Source organism: Drosophila biarmipes, chromosome X (genome assembly GCF_025231255.1).
Source record: "Drosophila biarmipes strain raj3 chromosome X, RU_DBia_V1.1, whole genome shotgun sequence".
Classification (NCBI taxonomy): domain Eukaryota; kingdom Metazoa; phylum Arthropoda; class Insecta; order Diptera; family Drosophilidae; genus Drosophila; species Drosophila biarmipes.
This window is the reverse complement of record NC_066611.1, coordinates 7,792,740-7,817,538: the sequence shown is the minus strand read 5'-3', so window position 1 is coordinate 7,817,538 and position 24,799 is coordinate 7,792,740. Positions and strand designations below refer to the sequence as shown.

Genomic DNA, 24,799 nt, shown 5'->3' with positions numbered 1-24,799 from the left:
TACAGTGAACACAGGCCTAAGTGGATTTAAAACACTTTTATGGGTGAAAGGTAAAATGGGTTTTTAAAGTGGAGCCAAAAAGTCTCTAAAAAACGCTCTGGCTTGTTGTTATTTTTAATTAAAAAATATTTGCTGTTGCATAAATCTTGTAATCATTTTTAATTTTAATGGCCAATTTGTGGACATTTGAACATACATACATTTTCTGGCAAGCAATATAATATTAAGAAATACTTTAGATCAGTTAATATGAACTTAAGAGATAATTTGTTAATTGGAATAAAAAGAATTACTATTGTAAATGCATTGCCAAATTATTTTATTAACGATAGATAAAAGGTAGTTAAGCATGTATGTAATATAGGATATTTTATAAATATTCTGTATTTTAAAATATTTAGTAATTTATAAATATTCTTATTTGGGTAACACGTTGATATTTGCATTTCTTTCATTTTGGTCTCTACGTTTTATATTTTGAATACTAACTCACGATACTTAGGATCTTTCTGGAAATGGAGAATCTGTAGAATTATATCGTTTATTCTTCATTTCCTTAAAAAAGGATAAAGACAATAAGGACATTTATACGGAAAATTATTTTTCCTTCTGTACTTGGCCCAGTAAATTATCAGCATTCACTTGGAAGTTGTCTTTAGAAATACATACGACAATATTCTATCCCAAATAAAAGTTCTTCGTTAAAAGCCGTATTATTTCTTGTTCCGAAGTGTTTGAATAGACTATCCTTAACTAGTAATACGTTGACAGGTTCCACCGAAAAAAAGAGAATCCTTTTATAATGTTATATTTCGCCCGATTAAGTCCTTTTGAAAATCCATCCGTGCTCTATCCAAAAGAATTTGTTGCATCCTTTAAGGATTTAGGGGAATTCCCCGTTTTTGTATCTCATCAACTAACATAATGTTCTCACGACTCCATTATAAAATCTCCACCTGAAATTATATAATCTATAGATTATATCCATGATAAATTACGTTCAAGCTCTTACTTATTAGTTTAATAACAGGTAAATAAAGTCTCATTAAATTCAATTTAATTGTATTTTTGTATTGGAGGTGGGAAAAGGGTATTTGTATGTAACGAACTGCATATTTTTCGGGGCAGTGCCGCTAGCTCAGTCCCTCACCGGGCAGAGTACCCCTAATGCCACAGCTTGCAACATAAAATATCGACCACTCTTCCACCACACATCACTAAGCTATCGGTCATCACTAAGAACAGAAACGTAAATAGAGGTAAAAATATACAATTATTGACGGTAAAATGTGTTCTCCTAAATTGGGTCATTAGACACATGAGTTTCATTTAAGGCAATCTCAGAGCGAACCTGGATTAATTCAAATGGCCAGATCGCCCGCCAAAATCATCCCGCTGGGGCAACAATCGCACTATCGATCTAACCTATCGATAGGGTCCCTCCCATTATCGACTCCAATCGCTTACGAACTAGGGCTGTCGAATTTTCAAAAAATGTAATAATAATATTTATAAATATCAATGTAAAATATCGATATATCGATGATATTTTATATTTTTTCAAAATATTAAAATTTGAATGGCAGAGGACATTACAGACCGCTCATTTAAAACTCACAGCAAACAAACAAGATATAAAAAAATTCAAGAGACCGAAAAATTGTGTCTCAACAATTTCACGCAGTATATGAATACTAAAATGAAAGCTCAAGTTCTTTATATATTTTGAATTTGGCTAGGAAAACAGCCGCTAAAAAGAGAATTCAATTTAATTTTTTTTTTTAGAAAAACCCAAAACTAAAATTTTTGATTCGTAGAAGGAGAATAGAAAGGTCGAAAGTATAACTTACAAATAATATCGATATTTCGGCTACAGAAATATCGCTGTGATAGTATTTTAATAATTATCATCGATATATCGATATTTTTATATATTGTACGTGCACCCACCACTAGCGGCCGCATCTGTCTTGTTTACTTTTTCACTTTGCGCGCAGCGGAAAACTATTCGCCGCTTCGAATTTTTTTATAATTTTTTTTGCCGCAGATTGGTGTAAATAAAGGAACGCGCGCGGACTTTTCAGTGTGTGAAAATGTGTCGAAAATGAAAGAGGCGAAGGAGGCGCAAAGAGAGCTGCTGAAGAAGTGCGTGCCGAAGAGAAGAGAGAGCGGCAAAAAGTGCCAAAAATAACAGAAAAAACAGGCTGAGGAGAAAGGCGAACCAAAGGAGAACGCCGGAGGAAGAGAGAGAGGTGAAAGCAACGGCAACAAGTGGGCGAAGATGTGCAAATGACAAATTGGTCGCAACTCCTGTTTCCCTCGCTCTCTCGCACGCACTCCCACTCGCACGCGCACTCCCTCCCTCGCACAAGCGCACGCACATCCTCGCCATTCGCCGTCTCCCTCGCTCGTGCTGGGAACAGTCGGCGGTCAAGTTCAAGTGAGAACGGAAGCGGAAACGGAAGGGGAACAGCAACGGGAGCGGGAACGGGCAGAATGGGAATCGGAATCATGCGGAGACCCGTTACGAGCTTGAACCGGAACCACTACTTCGTCATCGGCCTGGTCCTGGGTCTGCTGCTCAGCTTCTACATTCCGCAGGACATCTGGGAGCTGGTGCAGCAGGAGGAGTGCCCCCAGGAGGCCGCCGAGAACCTGCTGATCGAGCGCTTCGGCCAGGAGTTCGAGCCCCACCTGAACCTCATCAACAAGCCGCTGGCGGCCAAAAAGCCGGTAAGTCAACTGTTCCCACTGCGTAAAAGCATTCCAAAGCATGGAGAAAGGAAGTGATACTCCATGATCTTTATGAGGATCACAAAATATTCTTTGGGAATTTGATGTTTGTGGGTTGAAATGAGTAAATATTTTAGAATATATTTTTAAGAATGTTAAATATAAGTAACATCCCTAGAATTTATTTTTTTAGGCAATTTAAACGAGTTTTTTCTTATTATTATTATTATTATTTTTGGCATGAAAAGGACCTGTAAATTATATAATGACATTTTTTTTATGGCTTAAAATGTAAGATAAATATTAAAAAATGTGAGATATGTAATTCCAACTGTTCCCACTGCTAAAACGCATACCAATGCATGGAAAAAAGAAGTGATACTCCATGATTTATGAGGATCCCGAAATATTGTTGGTTGAAATAGTAAATATTTTGGAATATATTTTTAAGACCATCGCTACGAAAGTTAAATATAATAACATCTCTAGAATTTATTTTTTTAGGCATTTTATAAAAGTTTTTTATACAATTTTTATTCTTTGGCATGAAAAGAACCTGTAAATTATATAATGACATTTTTGTATGGCTTTAGAAATAAGATAAATATTTTAAAATGTCAGATATGCAATTCCTAACATTTCTTATGCCTATTCCTTATAGTAGTCATTTTATTTAAAAGTGTCAAATATTTATTGAATTGCAGATGCGGAAATTTATGCTACACCCAGCTTCATATACGGTAAAAAGTGCTGTATAATAGCTACTATCATTTCCGCATGAGAACAAAAATAATAATATAAATAATATCCCTAATCAATCTCACAATTATAGTATTTTACAATAATATAAAATATTTTAAAAATGCCATTTAAGGCTTATAAAGTGCAGACGACTTTATAAAGCCAGGTTGTGATGCTTATATGAATATTCTAAAGGTAATGCTTATTAACTAGGCTCATCTTCCCAACGGATTTATTTATTTACCTAGTACTTGAGCTGGTCCAATGAAAGGCCTGATCAGAATCTCAAATCGCAACCCGTTTCGCCTGGCGGCGCCTCCGCCGCTCGCTGCGAAATGGTAGCCAAAAAAATGCAAATGTTTAGTCGTCGAAGGCATCGGCCACATGTCTCACATATCAGGCACCGGCCATCGGACAGTGCTGATAAGGTTTTATAGACCTTCCTGCTTATCGCCGGAACGCCGCACTCGCCTACCCTGAATTTCTTCGCTCGGGATCGACTAAAGCGAAAGCCAAAGGCCTTGGCAATAGTATAAATGAACTGCCAAATGTGGTAACTCCCAACTAGAATATCTTATCAATGGTATCCATAAGGATCATAGCAAGAGAAATATCAAGAATAGTTAGGATGTGCTTGTGAACAGTGAATACCCATTGAAGAAAGTCCAAAAAGGGGGTTCTGATACATATCATATATTCATATTTATATCATATATATAGGAAAACTCACAGAACAGAAGTCGTAAAAATCTTCTCAAGCCCTTGACAACACGTGTGCCCCATGACGATTCCTCTAGTTTCCCGAGAAACCCCCCAATCAACCAGTTATTCTTCGCGAGCGGCCACTGTAATTAACACCGCGCATTTGTTTCACATATTGTTTAAAGTATTTCCCGGGAGCAATGACCCATTCCACAGCGCCTGCCCGGCCTACGTGGACCCAGTGCCCAATTTTGCCTCGATTTTCAGCCACTTATCGGTGAACTCGTCGCACTCGAAACTCAATTTCTCGCTCTTGGACCTATTTTATTTATTTTTTCCGCCTCGCGCAAAGCTCGACCTCTGGCGTGACTTGTGGAAAGTTCTCAAATGGCCCCGGGCTCGCTTTTCCCCCCTATTTCCCTCGACCAGGTCCCATTTCACAGTTTTCAATGCACTGCGCGCGTAAGTTCCAGACGATTGGCTGCCCATAAATTAAATTTAAATAAATAAACGCATTGGAAATGATGGGCCGCAGCAAAAGTAAAGAAATGTTAACTGATACACCGTTCGTATGTGGTGAAAATGCTCCCCAACTTGCTGCGGCGATCGAAAGCACAATTTATTGAATCAAACTATGTGCGCGAAAAACCACGTGATGTTTTCTAAATGTCGAGCGGGGAATGCACTTTTTTAAAGAAATACTTCCAGTAGTTCAAAAAAGTTAAGATCATTTTCTCCTATATAAAAATGATCTTAACCCTATATATAAAATATTTATTTTAATATAATAAACAATACGCTTTTTGCTAAGGAAATATTTTATGAGGCTTCAAAAAAGTTAAGATCATTTTCTCCTATATATACTAAGAGATTTAATACTATTACAGGCAGTTCCATGGCTAAAAAAAATGTATTTTAATATAATAAACAGCCTTAAACATTATTTTTCTATGTTTAATCATTAAATCTTGAAAATCTCCTTATTTGATTTATTAAAGATTACATTTTCATCTGATTAACAGGCAATTTAAGTCAGTACAATTATTAAAATTTAACATTTATATATATGAAAATTAAATTCTAAATAATTAAAACGCCTCTAGACTTTCATAACAATCTTTATACCCCTTGGAAGAGCACCATCCTGACAACAATTCAAATCGATTGAATATTTTCCTATGGCGTACGCTTTTTTCGACCTCATGTTCAGCAAATTATGTTGACTTTTTTATTGTGATTTCATATGCTGACGTTTGCTTTTTGTTTAACACGTCGGATAATATATGTATATAACTTTTTGCGACGCCGCAGCTTAATAAAATGTTAATAATTTGTTGCACGTTTTTATGACATCGCAAACTGGATCGTTTCCATTATTTCGGCGGTGATGTAAAAGTGTCGCCGAAGCTGTCATACACGTCCAAATTTGAACTTTGATGGGGGTACCAGAGGGGAATACGTAATAAACTGGGTTTTTGAGTGAAATTTCTTTTATATTTCAAGAAAACCATTCATACAAAAATATTAGAAATAAAATGTTGGTCTCGGTGTTTTCAAACTCTCTTTGTTTTCTAATTTGGACAACTTTATTAGGTGAAAATATATTTCACAGTGAGTTTGTAAACCCGTTTAATAATCATCCTAATATAATATTGTATTATAAATATTAGAGAATAATTTTTCTTAGCTTGAATTGTCTTTTATCGTAACGTAAATATTTCAAAGCCCTGCTTATGTAATCAAACTAAAGCCAAAAATAATGATTAATAACCTCAGGTAACAATGCAGACGTTACTGAAATTCTATATTATTTAAGAACCCCGTCTAGAAATGGCGTGTGTCCAGTTTAACGATGATTTGCATAACTCTGTGTATTTATTTCGGTTCGGTTTTTTTTGTGTCGGTGAAAATGCTCACTTATATCTTTATTATTGCCTTTTTATGAGGCGCACATGGCTCAGAGTCACCATTTCTGTTGGTCTTTTAATGTGCGTAATGAGTGGATGTTTGTAGCAGAGCTGGTCGGGTCAGTTGGATGGTCAAAGAAAAGGTTTTGAAACCCTATATCCAATACCCTAAGTTTCTAAAAATCTCTGAAAATATACCTCTTCTGACTAGAAATTGTCAAAACCAGACTTAAAGATGTATTATCTAAAGAAGAGTAAGTTAGGATCAGTATAAAATTGTTGTTTCAAATGGTGATGATATGAAACTACAGTATAAGTTGTATTTCGACCTAAATATTCGAAAACAACCTATATCCTCAGTTCCCAACAGGTCAATACCCTGTGAAAGGGTACAACGAGATTGTACAAAACTCGGACAAAAGTCGTCTTCCATTCACTTAATAAAAGACAATAACTGCGTTTGCTTAGTGGGTCCGTGTTCGTGTGTACTTGTTGAAGTTAAAGCAAACATTTCTGGACACAGATATATATTTAGGCGTATATACGAACGTACTTATAAATGGTATATATGCGAACGAGGCGAGCGCGGTTGTGTGCACACACCATTGCTAAGTGGAAGTTAAGTGAAATCAGAGCCGGCAGCACTTTGAACTCCAGCCCACAGTTTGGTTGGCGGACCACCACCTTTGGCTTCCCGATGATCGATGTTTGGAGGTGTGGAGATCGGGGGATCCGGGGATCTGTAGATCTGTAGATCAATGAACGGACTTGAATGGAGCGTTTTCCCATCTCTCGACACCTGTCCAAACCGACCCAGTTGGCATTTCGGACAAACTGTTTGTGTTTTGGCTTTCAATTTAAATTGTTTGAGTTTCTAGATTTTTGGGTAAAAAAACAAAATCAAAAAAAAATTGGAAAAAACGGAAGGGGAAGAGACATGGCATTGTGCTTCCGCAACATCAGGCGCCACATGTGCATGCTGATGCGTCAGAACTTCGCCAAAAGTTGCGAGAAGAAGCTGAACGACCAGATCAACATGGAGTTGAAGGCCTGCCACCAGTACTTGGCCATGGTGAGTGGTCCTGGAGCAGGGATCTTTGGTATATAAGGCGGCAGAAAAGTTGATTTTTAAATACCATTCAGGGATATCTCATAGATACCAAAAGGAAGTTCTGTAAGAGTCAGTGTGGGAACATTAGTTTTACAAATAGTTTTGATGCATATTTAAATATTTAAAAAAAGAAGTATGTGAGGAAAATTAAATAAAAAGAAAAATACCAAAATAAAACTAAAAACTATCTATAATTTGTCAAATAGCTTTGATTAACTTTACATTTAAAGTATTTAAATTAGGATCAATAGTATTATTCGATAGTATTTTTTTACATAATATTTTCATTAATTGATACAAAATACTAGATAATACCGAAGAGATCATCTCATCCTTAGTATTTTGCGCTAGGTAGGATAAAATACTGCAGGGCCATGATGTGGTATTTAAATACTATATGATATGCCCTCAGGCCTACCATTTCGATCGTTCGGACATCAGTTCCCCGGGATTGCACGGGTTCTTCCTGAAATCGAGCGCCGAGGAGCGGGAGCACGCGGAGAAGATCATGCAGTACATGAACAAGCGCGGGGGTCTGATTATTTTGAGCAGTGTACCGGAGCCGCTGCCCTGCTTCGCCAGCAGTCTGGAGGCCCTGAAGCACGCCCTGAGAATGGAGCTGGAGGTCAACCAGCACCTGCTGGACCTGCACACGCTGGCGGGCCAGGAATCGGATCCGAATCTCTGCGACTTCATCGAGGCGAACTTCCTGCAGGAGCAGGTCGACGGCCAGAAGGTGCTGGCGGACTACATCTGCCAGCTGGAGAGGTCCCAGAGCGATCTGGGCGACTATCTGTTCGACAAGTACATGGGAGCCGGCCTGCACAAGAGCCGGTGAAGGGCCCTCGAGGAGGACCGCCCACCAGCCGAATCCGTTCATTGAATTTCCCCATGTGCACTGAATAAAGATTCGTTGCCCCTGCGAAAGATCGCCTCCTGGCCGATCAATGGGTTGGCTTTTCACGGGCCCACTTATCAGCGGGCTTGCGAGGCACTATGTCTATAAATACAACCGCTTATCGGGCCTGGAGGTTGCGCAAGACTCTAATTGAAATCGAAACCGAATCCGAAAGCGTAGCCCCCATGGAATCTTTCTCGGATTAGTTTCAATCTATAACTCTTTGGTGCTACCTAAGCCACTCAATTGATAATCCCATGCCTCAAATGCTTTAGGAAATCTGTGATAAGCTTGAATCTATATAGATAAATGTAGAGTATCACATAATAAAACGTTTGCCTCTCCGATTATATAATCGTACAATTTAAGCTTGATATGAAAGAAGTATTGTCTATTTGATAAGGATTTGTGACGTATATGTAGGTTATCTATATGGAGGAAGATCCCTGAAAGATCGGCCATCTATAGATTGTTAGCTAAATATTATATCTGAATTTGCGAGTAAAGAAACTATGTGATTCCCATTTGAGATTTGTTCACCTTAAAAAGTATCTAAGTATACTCATTTGTAAACTAATCTAAACATTTAACTATAATGAGTTTGCGTGATCTAGCGACAGCAAATTTGTGTCTGCGATCGATCAAATAATCGGTAATCTATAGAGTGGGACTGTAAAAAAAGTATAAAATAAAAGAATGTATAAAAAAAATGTTAAGAAACTAGTTTTTAAAATACTATTTAGGTCTATACTTTAATTACTTTTTATGACTATTTTTCTCATTTTTCTTAAAATGTATTATTTGATTTTTTTTTATTTTCAAATTTGTTATATTTTTTATGTATATTTTTTTAATATTTTTTTTGTTGTATATATATTTCTTTTTTTATTTTTTATTTTATACTTCTTTACTACTACTACTTATTTTTTTATTTTATTTTCTTAATTTTTTAAACGGTTAAGCCTTAACCTGGGATTAAATCTGTTTGTTTGTAAAGTAACTCTTTTAAAAATACTAGGATATGAACAATATTATAGACTTTATCTAAACATTGTCCCTATGAATATTATTTTATTATGTTTATTTTTATTTTTTATTACTTTTGTATATTTATTTTTTATTTATACTTATTTTTATTTATACATATTTTTATTTATTTATTTTTTGTTTATATTAATTATTATTTGTTTTTTTGTATTGTTTTTTTTTTTTAAGTTAAACCCTTAACCACCGCCCAACCTGGTCTTAAGTCTGTCTTGTAATTACATCAACTCAGCAGTCACTGGCCTAATTAATATAATTTAAATCTATTTATGCCATTAGCAGGGGCTCGAATTGGGTTTTCCTTGATCTAATCCCCGAAGTCATTCACAATGAACAGAAGCAGCGGGGCGGCTCCCTGGGTGCCGATCCCCTTGGGAGTTTGGCGGGGCTTTCCCACATCTGCCACTGAACTCGCTCGGAACACGCGGATCACTCGGCTCTCGCGGATCGGGCAGCTCTGGATGGTAGCATCTTGGCTGGGGCTTAATTGAAAAGCGCGTCGCATTTCCGGCCCGGAGTCTGAGGATCGGGTCGAGGCCTTCATCCGGAGGCAGACTGTACAGTCGCGACACGGCCCGCGGCCCCAATAAAGTGCCATGAGCCGCGGACTAGACGCAGTCCTCCCCCGCGGGCGTTAGAGAACTCGGTGTCTGGTCGACGGCGCACTTGTCCCAATTAAGATCTCTGTCCAATCCAATACAATTTGCAGCTGCCCGGCTCCGCTGGACATGTAAAACCTGCGGCCCGAGATCGCCAGCTGCCATATAGGCTATACGTACCTGATCCGCATGCCACGTATAGTTGGTTTATTTATGAGGCGAAGGTGTCGACCGGGCTCAGCCAAATAAATGCGGAAATCAATTTAAATATCTGTAGAGGAGTTAGTAGATAGCTTAGCTATTTTAAAATGTGTGCATTCATAAGAATATCTTTAATTCTTCAATTTATTATTTGAAAACAAGCGTGCCTTAGTTCACTTTATTTCTTGACTTCCTATAAACAACATAGTTGAATGACTTATCGATCCTAAAAGCCCTCCATTTGGTCTATAAAACGTCTGTCGTAGCAGAATTAATATGCACTTTAAATATCTATAGTAGAGTTAAAAAATAGGAAATGGTACTTTCGTAGCTTAAATGTAGAGTTAAGTTAGGTTATCATTTATAATATGGACATTTATAGGAATATCTTAAATTAACTAATTTATTATATGAATATATAGGTGCTTAAATACTTTTTATTTCACTTTACACTTTAAATATCCATAGAAGAGTTAAAAAATAGGAAATGGTACTCTCGTAGCTTAAATGTAGAGTTAAGAGGTTATAATTTATAATATTTACATTTAAAGGAATATCTTAAATTTATTTATTTATTTTATGAAAATATAGCTGCTTAAATTCTTTTTATTTCACTTTACACTTTAAATATCTAAAGTAGAGTTAAAAAATAGGAAATGGTACTTTCGTAGCTTAAATTTAGTGTTAAGTTAGGTTATTTATAATATTTACATTTATAGGAGTATCTTAAATTAACTAATTTATTATATGAAAATATAGGTGCTCGAATTCTTTTTATTTAGTTAATTCTTAAAAACAACATAGTTTATTGATTTATCGATCCTAAAAGCCCTCCATTTGGTCTATAAAACGTCAGTCGTGTAATTACTATACACGTACGTTTCGATTTATAATTGAATCAATTACCGCGGGGCATCGCAATAGGGATGATTCGTTAATTTAAATAATTGATTTTAAATGCGGTTCATTGACGTCTTAAAAAAGTCAATTTATTTGAGGGTAACCATGACAATTCACAAATTAAACACAATTTGTTGAGTGATTTGTTTTATAGGAAAGAGATTTTAAAAAATCTCAAAAATATATAAGTCACTTTAAAATGACTCATTGACAATTTGAAACATTTTAATTTGCTCAAACAAGTCCTGCAATTCAACCAATTAGTTCAATAATTCCCTTTATTAATTCACTTCTAAATAGCTTAGAACAGTAATTAAATCATTTGCTGTGGAAAAATGCACTTCAATTAATTGATCACTTAAAATTGACTGTTGAGTTAATCAATGACCTGGGCTTTGCGAGATCATTAGTTTCTATTCATAAATCTGAAAGCTATAGATATTCAACCTTAATGCGTGAGTACAGAGTTTTATTGGCACAATATTTGCTTGGCTCACATTAAATCTGCCACCTCCTCCAGATGCTATCCATGCGGCTCATTGCACTGTGCTTAGGAGGGCAAACACACACTAAGTAGTCGGCCATATAAAGTAGTACACCCTCGGGGCTATCTGGGGATTTATTACACCCAAACGCCGACGACGACGACAAGGGCCATATAGTCACTGTAAACATTTTATCGCGTCCTAAGTTCAAGTTTGACCCACGCCCCTGAGTCATCCAGCCGAAATCTGGGCTCATATTCGTCCATATTGCAGGGTGCTCAAGTATGGGAAATATTCTCGGTTAATACTTTGGAGTTCTTTGGTATGTTCACAAGGGTTATTCATTGTTTTGGCTGGCATTCAATGGATTTCTCTGTGGTGCCTGGCTTATAATAAATTTCGTACGGAGTGGCCATATATTTCAATCAAAGCTGATTGGCAACGCTTGTAAATATTATAATTTGATATTTATGCTTCTCGGGTGAAGTCTAGAAACCACTATGGGACATTCAATCAAGCAGAAAAAGATAATATAAAATGTTATATTGTGAGGAAAATTAAAAATATATATATTTTTAAAATAATTTTCCTATAAATGTAAACCTCTGAGTAGGAAATACCATATATCGCACTTCCTATATCCATTTTCGGTGGGGTTAACAATAATTGTCGTGGCGCTATTCTTTATTTCCCTGCCGAGTAAACAAACAGAACATCCCTATCTGTGTGTGTTTAATTAAATTTTAGCAGTGGAAAACGAAATTGAAAATGAAAATGCCTTTTGTTCCCAATGCGCGTTGGCCCGGTGACGTCGTCTTGGCCCTATCTACCGATAAGGCGGCCCCATCGATAAGGCGCTTAGCCCGTGGGCTCCATTGCCTGGCGAGTTCTGTACGGGTCGTCAATAAATTCGCCTCCCTCCTCACCCTCGGGCCCACTTCCGCTGGTGTCATATTACGTCACAAGGCTGTTGGGAGCGTTTCCCCTATCTGAAGGCCCTGCGAACACGGCCCACGTGCCCCAAAAGATTCCCTCGATCGGCGCTGGAAATTTATCCACTGGCGATTCGCCTGGTGTGGAATTTGGATCAAAGATGCGAACTCATTGTTCAGGTGAACAAACCTTTTAGTGAATCACATACTCGCCTGGCACGGCCTTGCTGCCGAACTGCTAAAAGCCGGCAAGTTTGCAGGAACTGCTGTACATAGTTGGTACAGTGGAACCTGCTTAACTAGCGAAAATCAAAGGCGGGGCTGATATTTAATATAAAATTGTGGATATTACAAAATATAACTTCAGATTTTGAAAATATGTTAGATTATGATCCTTGAATTTTATGTTTTTATAAAAATCTTAATAAGAAAACCATCTTATAAAAAGTTGAAATTTTAATTATATTTTTTAATTAATGTTGAACTATCAGTATTTTTTTTTTGTAATTCATATAGATTTTAATATCTTAGATGTATAACAAATTAATGAATTTTCGTCTGGTAATAATCTTATTAAACGTATAACTTGTAAAATATTATATATATTTTTTGTAAATATTTTTTTTTTGTATAAGTTAGCCTTGAAAATTTCAAACAAAAATTTTTTAAAAATTTAGTAACAAAAGTACAAATGGATAAAAATATTTTCTTATATCTTAATTTTTTCCCAACACCTTTTCAAAAGCTTTTCTTTTAATAACCGTGTGTTTTCCCTCACAGCGTGCCCTGTTTCGATGCTGATTTCTTGAAAAAAGTGTATTCATTGAATTTTCCCTGCATCATTCATATTTAGAAAAGCGTTTTTATTTACCCAAGCGCTACAAAATATCCAACACAAAACGCGAGAGCGATCTCAGCCGACCCATCGCATCCATTTAAAATGTTGTGTTTTCTTTCACTGTTATTCCTGCCCGCGGTTTATCTTTCGGCGGTATTTACACATTTGATGATTGGCAAATGTGCGTGCGCCTCGCCCAGATAGTATCCATCAGATACAATGTGCCAGGGGGCATGTCTGTGGTATGGGCGCAAGGTCAGATCTTGAACCGATCCACCGGGGATCAGCGGATCAGCGGATCAGCGGATCAGCGGATCGGCGGATCAGCGGATCAAGCTGCGACCCCAGAGTGGTAATTAAAGCGCCACATGGACCCATTAAGTGGGCAGCGATTGCATACGAAACGATGCCAGATACCCGGCGCTGCAGTGGCCGCCATTCAATTAAATCGAAACTGAAATTGGTTCCCTCGATCGCCTCTGAGGCGACTTTGATTGCCGGCCCACAGAGCAAAAAACGGGCTACGCCCACCGCAAAATGTCATCATGGCCTTCTACCAATTAAAGTTACCAAAATGTTCAATAAAAAATATAAAAAAAAAATATAAAATAAAATAATCTTGCATAACTTAAATAGCGGATAATAATATATTTAAATCTTATACTTTAATATTTTCTCTTTAAGTTTATAAAACCCGTTTATATACACTAAGTGCCAGTGGTCTTATCTAATTTTTTTCAATGTCCATCTCTCGCTAATAATATTATGTGTATTTATTAAAGTGATTACTGCTAATTGCCGCCACAGCCGAGTGTATTAGCTCACCGAGCTGGCAACCATTGGACACACTCCACGGCGGAACCCCACTTCTCTGGGTTTCACCTCCAGAATCGCCGACCACTTGAGGCCCACTGCGATCCAAGGACTGTGCAAATCTGATCAGCAAATAAAAATATTCCAAATACGTCGGAAGATATCGAGTAGTGAACCAACAAGAACTGGGTACACTCTTGATTTTTCCATAAATGGTAGCCTTGCTTTCCCGAATTTATTTCAATTAAATAAATAAAAAATCTATATTATTTTCGGCTTTTTTATATTAAATATATAATACAAATTCCAAGTAAATATATTTTTTATGGTTTTTAAAACACAAACTCTTTCATTAAATTGTTTTTAATTGTTTTTTGTTTCTGCACTCTTAGTTAAATTATTTGTTTAAGCGTAAAATATATTAAATTAAATTAAAATATTAATTAAGTTAAAATATTTATTAAATTAAAATTAAAATATTAACCCAAATCAACCAAAGCGTCGTAAGCTCTTACTTATTTCTGTAAATTAAGTTTTTCTGTATTTATTTTTAAATCTAAATTAACAAACAATTTTATAAAATTGTTTTTTATTATTTCTTGTGACTGCAAAATTAAAAAAAAAAAACGTTTTAAAAATTTATTTAATGTTATAGAACTTACCTTGTTAGTTTTTATTTAAAGAAAAATAGTTTCTTTTTAATAATGAATATATTGTTTAAGGAAACCTACAAAAACTTTATTTTATACTGAATATTTAACTTGAGAATTTTTTGTTAAGTATGTATTATTTTTTTATTACGATTCTTGAAAGCATAGAAAATCCCCATGTATTCTAGGCTGCTCAATATTAAGTAAAACCAATCGAATCTGACCCTGGCCACTCTGTTCGCCTTACGATGCCATATAAACACGGCAGCAAACAGCTTGTTTGCCGATATTAACAATCTATTAAGCATGTTTTTTAATTAGCCATAATTCCCGTAAACTGCACAAGCCCCCCGTCAACATTTACCTGGACAAAAAGGGGGAAAAAATGGAAAAACAGCACGGCGAGGTGGTCCAAAGTGCTTGCACAACCGGCAATTGTTTACCCAACGAGCTCGGGTGGAGACCGAGGCGGAGCCCATGGATGGGGGTGGACCGCCGGGCACGCATCTCCTTGGGTCAGCAGTGGGTTAAGATGGTCAGCGCATAAATCACTCAGTTGCACGTATGCAAATTGCGAGGGGCGGTCGAAACGCCCACTCAAATGCTAAACGAAGTATGTTTACCCATTTTTAGTGTTTCCCTCAAATTACCCAGCACAGTGAGTCACAAAAGTGTAGTGCGTAAAGCCATAATTCAGTTCTGAGGAATTCTGCCAATTCCTAAAAGTAGCTAGGTAGTGCTCCAAGAGCACAGAAACCATTAAAATATTTGGCGCTATAAATCTGACGAGTGTTTATAGCTTCCTATTGACAGCAGTTCTGCGGAAGTCCATACTTAGAAATAAATTTTATTTGAATGCAAATGGCTGGAGAATTTTTAAACAGACTGTAATTGAAGATTAGGTAGAAATATTCCAACATTTGTTCTTATAAATTATTACTTAGAGCATTTTAAGTAGTTTTTATTTTTAAAATTAATTTAAAAAATCTATTGAGCCGGGAAGCAGTTGAATTTAAATGTATAATGGTACACCAGAAATATTAAATAACGTATCAAAAAACACCCCAAGTCACATGCTTCCCCAAGACATCATAAATAATAATATGTATTCCATTTGACGTGCCCAGAGATCTTGTTGTCAACTTCTAAAATCACATGGTATTAAGTCCATGACCTGACATTATCATCGTTCTCAGGCATTCTGAGAAACGCAATCGGTAATATTCGTGGTTTTTTTTTTAGCTCAGTCACGACCACCTGATAGTGGATAAAATTGCCACTCGACGGGGAATTCCTCGTCCCCGGGGCAAACTTTGAACAGTCATCTAATCGTAAAAACAAGAATTAAAACGTACCCTCAAGTGGGCACAGAAAAATGGAACCACTTGAACGGGTCTCCTCGAGTACTTAAGCGTGGAGGAATAGATGTAATTGGGCAGATACAAGACCCTTAACGCACTTTTATTGGGCTGAGTGTATGTCAGAGGCTAAAAATAGGCAGGTGAATATGAAGAGATAATATTACTCATTTGGCTGGAGCTTGTGAGGGAAGAATTTTTCCAGAAAACTTAGGTATATTCCAGGGAACCACTTACCCTCAAATATAACTAGAAACCCAACCCATTCACTCGGGGAATGCTTTCCAATTTAAAAATAAATAAGCCCCTCAAACGAAGTCACGTTCCATGTTTGGTAATTGTAGAACCAAACCCGAGTACTCCCCCACCCACCAGCAGATCGATCTACTTAGATATCAGGAATTTATTCACCATAAATCATTGGAGATGTTTTTAAGATCAAATAGCTAAGGAAGAGGTATGAAGAGAATTCCCGGAACTGGAGAGGCTAGTTTATCCAAGACATTCCATTCTGTGGATTATAGAACCGGATGAAGATGGATCAATAAAAAATTCCCTTCTTCTCTTCAATAAATAGCAAATTAACATTTATTTTTATTTTTTGGTACTACTACTACAGTGAAGTATTTAAAACTTGGATTCCATTAGAGATTATTATTTATTATTTAAGGGTTTAAGTTCTCATAGGTCTTTTTTTTAATATTAATATAATAATATTGTTTCAAAATATAACTAAAACTTAATTGTTTGGGTTAATTTTAAAAACATATTTGATAAGCAAAATATTTATGATATTTAAAAGATAACCCCTTACATTTCCAAAAACACGTTCTAAATCGCTTCTTTTTCTGCAGGTAAAGAATGTGATCCGTCCGCGCTACTACTCCTCGGAGCTGGGGATCCGCGAGAAGCTCTTCATCGGGGTGATGACCTCGCAGGAGCACATCAACACCTTCGCGACGGCCTTCAACCGCACCACCGCCCACCTGGTGAACAAGATCAAGTTCTTCATCTACGCGGACAGTGTGAAGACCAACTACAAGCTGAAGAACATCGTCGGCTTCACGGACACGCGGGAGAGTCGCCGGCCCTTCCACGTGGTCAAGTACATAGCGGACAACTATCTGGACGAGTACGACTACTTTCTGCTGGTCCCGGACACCGTCTACGTGGATGCCCGCAAGCTGGTGAAGCTGCTCTACCACATGAGCATCACCTTCGATCTGTACATGGGCGGTGCCCGCATTGGCCTGGACCCTGCTCCCGGGGCCAGTGCCTCCGTCGACGGCGGCGAGCCGGGCAACCAGGAGGAGGAGGAGGCACCCGGCGCCAGCGATCGCAACTACTGCTCCCTGGAGGCGGGCATCCTGCTCAGCAGCAGTGTCATCCGCAAGATGCGCAACAACCTGGAGCGCTGCGTCCGCATCGGGAGCACCGGCGACCACAGCGTCAACATCGGGCGGTGCGTCAAGTACGCCAGCCGGGTGGCCGGATGCCAGGAGAGCTTTCAGGTGAGTCCCCCATCCCGGCCAGAAAGCCCCAGCTGGCTAAAAATAAATACTACCTTAAAGACCTCCAATAAAAACAATCTAAACGGATCTTTAAACAACTGTTAAATACAGTTTCCGGAAATTGTTATTCACTTACTTAATGGTATATTTAATTTTTTCTATGCTTTTGTTTTCGTGATGTTTTAAAATATGATCTTTTACTAAATTATTAAATATAATCAGATATTTGTAACATTTTAGCTGGCTTTGATGTAAATTAAATCTTAATTTACTCATTAATAAAATACTAGAAATGTAATTCCTATAATAACAGGGTTTATAAAAATAGGAGGGGTAATTTGAAAATTAATAATCAATAATTAGATTATATTTCTCGATAACTCGGTAGAGAAAAGATTTAAAACCCGCACAATTTTTTCTGAATGTGCCAGTGATTCGAGAATAAATTGTATGGTCTTCAATTAATGTGCCTTTTGTCTGTTCTTTTCTGTCGCCTTTCCTACAAGCATTTTATTTATTTAAACAATTTGCTATCTTCTGAAAAAACACAAACATTCAGACACTTAAACAAACAAATATATCATGTTCTCTAGCCGAGAAAAATAGTTCATTGATGCATAGTGCTAGTGTAGGTTTTTGATGAAAAACAAAGCTTTAAAGGGGTAGGAAAATCGTATTGATATTAAAATATTGAAGTTGAACCTTTTTAGCAACTTAATTTAATAACATACCATTGTACAATAATGACTGACCGCTAAAAGCAGCTTTAGTTCTTTCTGAAAACTCAGCCAACACTGTTGAACAGTGACCCTGAAACGCCAAGGAAAATAAAAGACAAAGAGTCAAGCTCTTACACAGTGGCGTGCCTGGGATTTTTTAAGGGGATAGACTAAAAAAAATTGTATGTGCTATAGGTATTTATTTATTTTTGAAGGATGATGAGCATATTAACTCTAAAGGCTAAATATATTCCTAATAAATTATTACTTACGTTACAAACAAATCTCTATTCAAGAGACCTTTTTGACCTTAAAACTAAAAAAAAATTTCCAAAAAATAAATCTTTAATCAAGGGTACAAATAAATTTCATAATTTTTACAAATGCTATATAAGTTTCTAGGTTCGATAGGGTTTTATATCTAAGTGAGCTAATAGGTTTCCATAACCCCCTAAATCTCCCCCTTCGTACGCCACTGGTCGCATCGCGAAGAGCAGATGAGCAGCCAAATTCAGAGCAAGACCAGAATCACTCAGTTGATGGACACCACAGTTTATTTAATTTCCAAGTAGCAACAAAAGAATTTCTTTGCCGTCCATAAAGTGTGCGTGGAGGGGGCGTGGCACTGGGCGTGGAGGCTGTGAGTGTTAAGCCTTACGTCGTGACAGTTTGAGAGCAACTTCTGAAGTTCTGCGGATGATAATTAAGTGGTTAGTGGGTTTAGAATTAATTTTCATGTCAAAAAAAGCAGCATTTGGTGCATTAAACTTTTAAATATGTGTTTCTTTAAAAGCCCATATAGAACATCATCATTTTTTTTTCATATAAAAAAAAATATACAAAAATTTAACCTAAATTAGAATTTAATAAGAATAAAAATAATACAAAAAATGAGTTTAAGTAAGTAATTCAATTTCTGTAATATTTTTTTTATAATACATTTTTTAACGAAAAAAAATTATGATGTTCTATTTTGGCTTTTAAAATAATTGCCCTTTCTACATTATTTTTTTTTAAATATTTTAGTGTCCAAAAATTTCAATAAAAGAACATAAAAATGTACAATTTTTTTACCATGGCTCAGAAAATTATAAAAAAATTAAAAAAAAAAAAAAAAAATCCGTGAATACCTTCATATTTTTTAGGTATTTAATAGATGGGTAATCTATGTAATATAGTATGATATAATAGATTCACCAGCGCACACTGTACTTCCTTTTATCCAAATTCTCAGGTGGGTGTGTCTTCGTCATTATCATTTCTGATTATTGCTCTATTTACGTGAACACCCAGTTTGGTTTTGGCATAAACAGTCGAAGAGCCGTGGGTAAATGGAACTTTTTCCGTTGAGATGTTAGCTTCACGACCGTTTGATTTCGATTGGTTTGTTTGGATTTGCGTTTATTTATGCGGTGGGGCAGCATGGGATGATTTATGTCCTATGTGTGGTCTCTGCACATCAGCATACAGTTAATGGTAAATACATCAGCGAAAATTCCAGCTATGAGCTGTATGTTTCAGCTGAAAATCATTTGTTTATTGGTGCGATCTATGTCAACTATGCTTTCTTCTTTGAAAAAATAATTTTTGTATTTTCAAAGCAATTTTTTTGTATAGAACATATATTATAACTTAATAAATTCAAGAAGTGTTTGGGCTTTTGTTTACTTTATTAGGTAGCTTATTAATTCGAATGGTTATATAAATATACAATAAGATCCATAGTTAAAATTATAAATTACAGTCGATAATGTTTACTATTGAGGCCTTACCTATATTTTTCATAAGATTGCTGTACTATCGATAGTAGTTATTATTATTTTATCGACTATTTTGTCAGTTATAAACACATTAATACCTTTGCTTCTTCTAAAAGTTTACTTTCTTAATTAATGAAAATATCTCATGAAATGAATTGGTTTTGATGACCTTTATTCCCTTTCTAAAATCTTTATCGATAGTATCGATGTGTTTGCAATCATAATTTGATAATATCATTCGAAATCCCACCAAAAGATAATTTCCGTTGTTATTAGACTGACTTAATGTTTTTATTTGGACTGCAGCTGTCTAAACAAACGCGGAGATATGCAAGTGTGTTTCGCTTAATTAACTGGCCTAAGGAGTTTGCTTAACGGCGTCTTCAAAAGCTCCATTTTGCTGGGGAATTGATTAATGTGCGCGGTCCAATTAAAAATGCTGCGAATGGGAAGAAATGCACAGGGCACGAAGGGGCCAAAGATATGGGCAAATCCGCAATCGAATGGGCGATCTTTGTTCCATCAGCGCGACATTGTTAATTTAATTATGCCCGTTCTGGCAGTCGTTGGTCTCTTATTTTATGGATCGTAAAAGGGATCGCCGGATGCGAGCATATGGCATTGCATCCATGGGATCCCCAGGCCGACTTCCCTTCCACGGAATCGAGCGCTGGCCCTGAACTTGACCTTGACCATGGCCAACTCCCTCCATCTAAACGTATCTCTATCTTTATTGCTTTGCAGGGCATGCGGCAGTATAGCTACGCCTTGGATGCGCCGGGCCGCCGACATCGCGACTTCAGCGAACTGGCCAAAGAGGAGGCTTTCCGCAATGCCAGCACGGTTTATCCCGTCCAGACACCGGAGGACTTCTACCGCCTGCACGCCTACTACGCCAAGGTGAGAGATTAGGATAAAACTAAAATTTCGATTAAAAAATACTCCATTGTCAAACATATCGATTTTAGCTATCGATGTTATATCGGTAAAATATTTTCGATTTTAAAACGATTATTTTTAAAACTTTGAATAATTTTTGGATCAGGAAAACAAGTCTTGTCGCAATAGTTTCATATTAATAACTATTCTTTCTAAATTATATCGATAAAGATCACTAAGTTTGTATCAAAAATATTCCCTATTAATTTATTCTCTATCACTTTTAAGAGAGGTATTGGCAAATAAATGAAGAGCTAATAAAATTTAAAAACTAAACTAAAAAAATACCAGTGTTCATAAACATTATAATGTAATAAATAAGTAGCTATAAATATGTATCTAGACCTACATTAATTTCAAGTAATTCCCAAATATATTTAACCTTGTGTAAAAATCCTTTTTTTGCAGCACCACCTGGAGAAGGTGCAGGAGCGGGGCTATGCGCTGGAGCAGAAGTCCTACCGCATCGCCAACGGGAGCATCTCGAACAAGATCCTGGAGATCCGCTGGCCTCTGGGAGTGCCGCCACCCAGTGCGCCGGAGACGCGCCACGACATCCTCACATGGCAGCTGCTGAACGGCACGCACAGCTTCCTGCCGCACGGCAATGCCGAGCACGCGGTGGCGCCGCTCTCGAAGATCGAGGCCCTGGACTTCGCCAAGGTGCTGGAGATAACCCTGCAGTATGCCGCCCTCAAGCATCCGCGCCTCAGTTACCACAGCCTGCACAGTGCCTACCGGAAGTTCGATGCCACGCGGGGCATGGACTACCAGCTGCACCTCAGCCTGCAGGAGGGATCGGGCCGGAGGCGCCGGCTGGTGGTCAAGAGCTTCGAGGTGGTGAAGCCACTGGGTCGCGTGGAGGTGGTTCCCTCGCCGTACGTCACGGAGAGCACGAGGATTGCCATGTTGGTGCCCGCCTTCGAGCACCAGGTGCCGGATGCCATGCAGTTTGTGGAGCAGTACGAGCGGATTTGCATGCAAAACCAGGACAACACCTTCCTGCTGCTGGTGAGATCACTGAGAGTGGCCATTTAAGTTCCCAAGTAAAACCTGTTGCTCCCCGCAGATCTTTATGTACCGCCTGGACTCGCCCAGCAAGGGCGACGAGGATCCCTTCAAGGCATTGAAGACGCTGGCCCTGGACTTGTCCTCCAAATACAAGACGGATGGCTCGCGGATAGCCTGGGTGTCCATTCGGCTGCCGGAGCAGCTGAGCGAGCCGGTGGACCCGCAAGATTGGCTGCTGCACGCCTCCATGTATGGGCCGCGCCAGCTGCTCAGCCTGGTGGTGGCGGATCTGGCGCTGCCCAAGCTGGGTCTCGACTCCCTGGTGCTGCTGGCCACGCCGGGCATGGTCTTCAAGGCCGACTTCCTCAATCGCGTGCGCATGAACACGATCCAGGGCTTCCAGGTGTACGCGCCCATTGGCTTCCAGATGTATCCATGCCGCTGGGCGCAATTCTGCCGCGAGTGCGACACCTGCGACGTGAGCCAGAGCAGCGGCTACTTTGATCGCCACAACCACGATGTGATCGCCTTCTACAGCCGGGATTATGTTCAGGGTGAGGAGTTATGTTGGGTTTCTTAAATGTCGGTTTCCCACAAAATTCAGATTACTTATTTCGAGAATTAAGTTTGATATTGTTAAGTTGTTCACCCACTCAAATGAACATTAGTTCATTCAGTGAAATGAACAGAAGTTAAAGTTAACATATAAAGTTAAATTAACTTGTTCATCACAACTTCATAAATGAACCATCTACACAAATGAACAACAAGACATATAAAGTTAAATTAACTTGTTCATAACAACTTCATAAATGAACCATCTACAAAAAATGAACAAGTGAACATCTACAAAAAATGAACAAGAAGTGAACAACTACACAAATGAACGGATGAACAACTAAACAAAAAATGAGCACTAAATAAGCGAATCCACTTAAAAGACAACAATTCATACTGCTTACTTGTTAGAAATGATACATTTTTTGAGGACTGACAATGATTATTAATTCTTCTTTTCAGCTCGCAAGCTGTTGCACCCGCAGGGACTGCCGATCATCCGCAGCGACCTGGACATCGACCAGCTGCTGCTGCAGCCCGGCGAGGAGACGCGACCACCGGGCGTGGAGAGCATCCTCGACATGTTCGTGGCGGCGCAGCACTCGGTGCACATCCTGCGCGGCGTGGAGCCCAATCTGCGCTTTGGCCAGGACGTGCGGAACCACCTAGCACGCGGTGGATCGCTGCCGGATAGCCAGCCGGAGCTGTGCGGCCGGGAGCAGTGCATCCACCTGGCGTCGCGCAAGCAGATCGGCGACGCCATCATACGCTACGAGGACAAAAGTATTCTGCACAAATAACAGGGAACCGATGGCTCCTTTCCAGCTCCTGCTCCTGCCTGTAATATCATCAGTTCCTTTTTAACATATTTCCATGCGTGACTGTAGTGAATGGAGTGAAACGAAATGAATGTGTGACTCGAGGTGTGCGTGTGCATGTCGAATAGATCTTATACAGGACTTATGCCAACTCTTATACTCGCATCCAAGGCTTAAATTTAATCTGGACTGGGACCCATGTATAAGACCTGTAGCGGACCTATCTCAAACCCCAAACTTAGCGTTTAGGCCTAGGCAATTCCCGTTGTTGCTTGCTTTAAAGTGAAACTTTCAATGCTCAAAATGGTAGACAGCAATTAGTCGGTAGTTAACTGAAGAACTAATCGTTTAGGACAAATGTAGGACACTTGTTCGAGCCATTCAACAGACATTCGATTTTTAATTTTCGCATGTAAATACTTAGCATACGCCACACATATCTCTTTTAATGTTTCCTAGTAAGTTAGGCGGCCACCACCATTGACTCCTATTTAAATGACTAGTTAAGCTAAGTGTTATACTACTAGCCCGTAAGTGAAACGAACGATGTGGCTGTACGAAAGAAACCAGATGCCGCCTTGCCTCAAAGTGTTACAATCCCTATGAACGGGCTCTCTCAAAAACGGTGTGCCAAAAATGGAAACATTATACAAAACCCTCGTCTAAATTAAGGAGTGCTTACTTGGACTTGGTTCCTCTTACATAAAACTAAGCTTAAGTTGTAAAAAAAATGTATCAGCTAAGGGAAAGAATACTAACTATATTCGCCCATAAATTGCCTTTAAAAATCTAAAGAAGAAACTATTGAAATGTATTGATATACTTTTTTTATTCCAATGAAATCATAGATAAAAGCCTCTTTGTACATAAAATGTGGTATTTAAAAATGAATAATTTTAAGTGCTTGCCAGCTTCCCTTAGCCGATATCCACTGTATGTTTCTACATGTCATTCAGTTGACCATTTGCCAGCACATCAGTTTAAGCATCGAATAAGAAGTCTGCCCGTCAAATTCTTATCATTACGATTACAAAGGGAATCCGATTAATTTATTGAACAATTTATTATATTTACACTTCTACTCCCCTTGTCCCAAAAGAAAAGTTTTTTTACTTTAGTCATAGTCTAAAATTACCATATCTGTACTGTTAATGTGTAGGAATTGTTGTTATTGCAGAATAATACAAATTATGTATGTGCATATGTACAATAAATTTAAATGTTTTTTTCAACACAAATATTGGGGTCTTCTTATATTTGATTTCCTTGTTTTTCAATCTCGGTAAAATTACAAAAATTCTAAGTAACTAGAAAATCTTATTGGAAATTTATATTATTTACAAGAAGATGTATAGTTACTAACTAAAACTAATTCAATTAAACCTTTAATATAATAAATTTAAACGTGGTATTCCAAAGAAATTTTTTCTTAATTTCTTATTATTTTTATGACAATTTTAGGCATAGGATTTGAAAAGAAAGGGGCTTTATTTTTTAATTTAGTTTAGTAATATTTTTTAAAAATATACCCCCAGGGTTGCACGGCCGATATCGATTTTCCACAATCGATT

The 24,799-nt window shown here is 37.8% G+C and overlaps 2 protein-coding genes across 2 annotated transcripts; both read left to right on the top strand.

The window, feature by feature from the left end:
* The first annotated feature begins 1,956 nt into the window (after positions 1-1,956).
* Positions 1,957-24,466, top strand: LOC108036127 (chondroitin sulfate synthase 2). The gene is made up of 6 exons (XM_017112115.3): positions 1,957-2,733; positions 16,767-17,423; positions 20,647-20,802; positions 21,250-21,852; positions 21,911-22,406; positions 22,873-24,466. Exons 1-6 carry the CDS (start codon positions 2,290-2,292, stop codon positions 23,208-23,210), a joined length of 2,694 nt encoding a protein of 897 aa, XP_016967604.1. The 5' UTR covers positions 1,957-2,289; the 3' UTR covers positions 23,211-24,466.
* Positions 6,900-8,429, top strand: LOC108036138 (soma ferritin). Its single transcript, XM_017112128.3, has 2 exons — positions 6,900-7,155; positions 7,607-8,429. The coding sequence occupies exons 1-2, from the start codon at positions 7,021-7,023 to the stop codon at positions 8,030-8,032; spliced, it is 561 nt and encodes a 186-aa protein (XP_016967617.3). The 5' UTR covers positions 6,900-7,020; the 3' UTR covers positions 8,033-8,429.
* Positions 24,467-24,799: the final 333 nt, after the last annotated feature.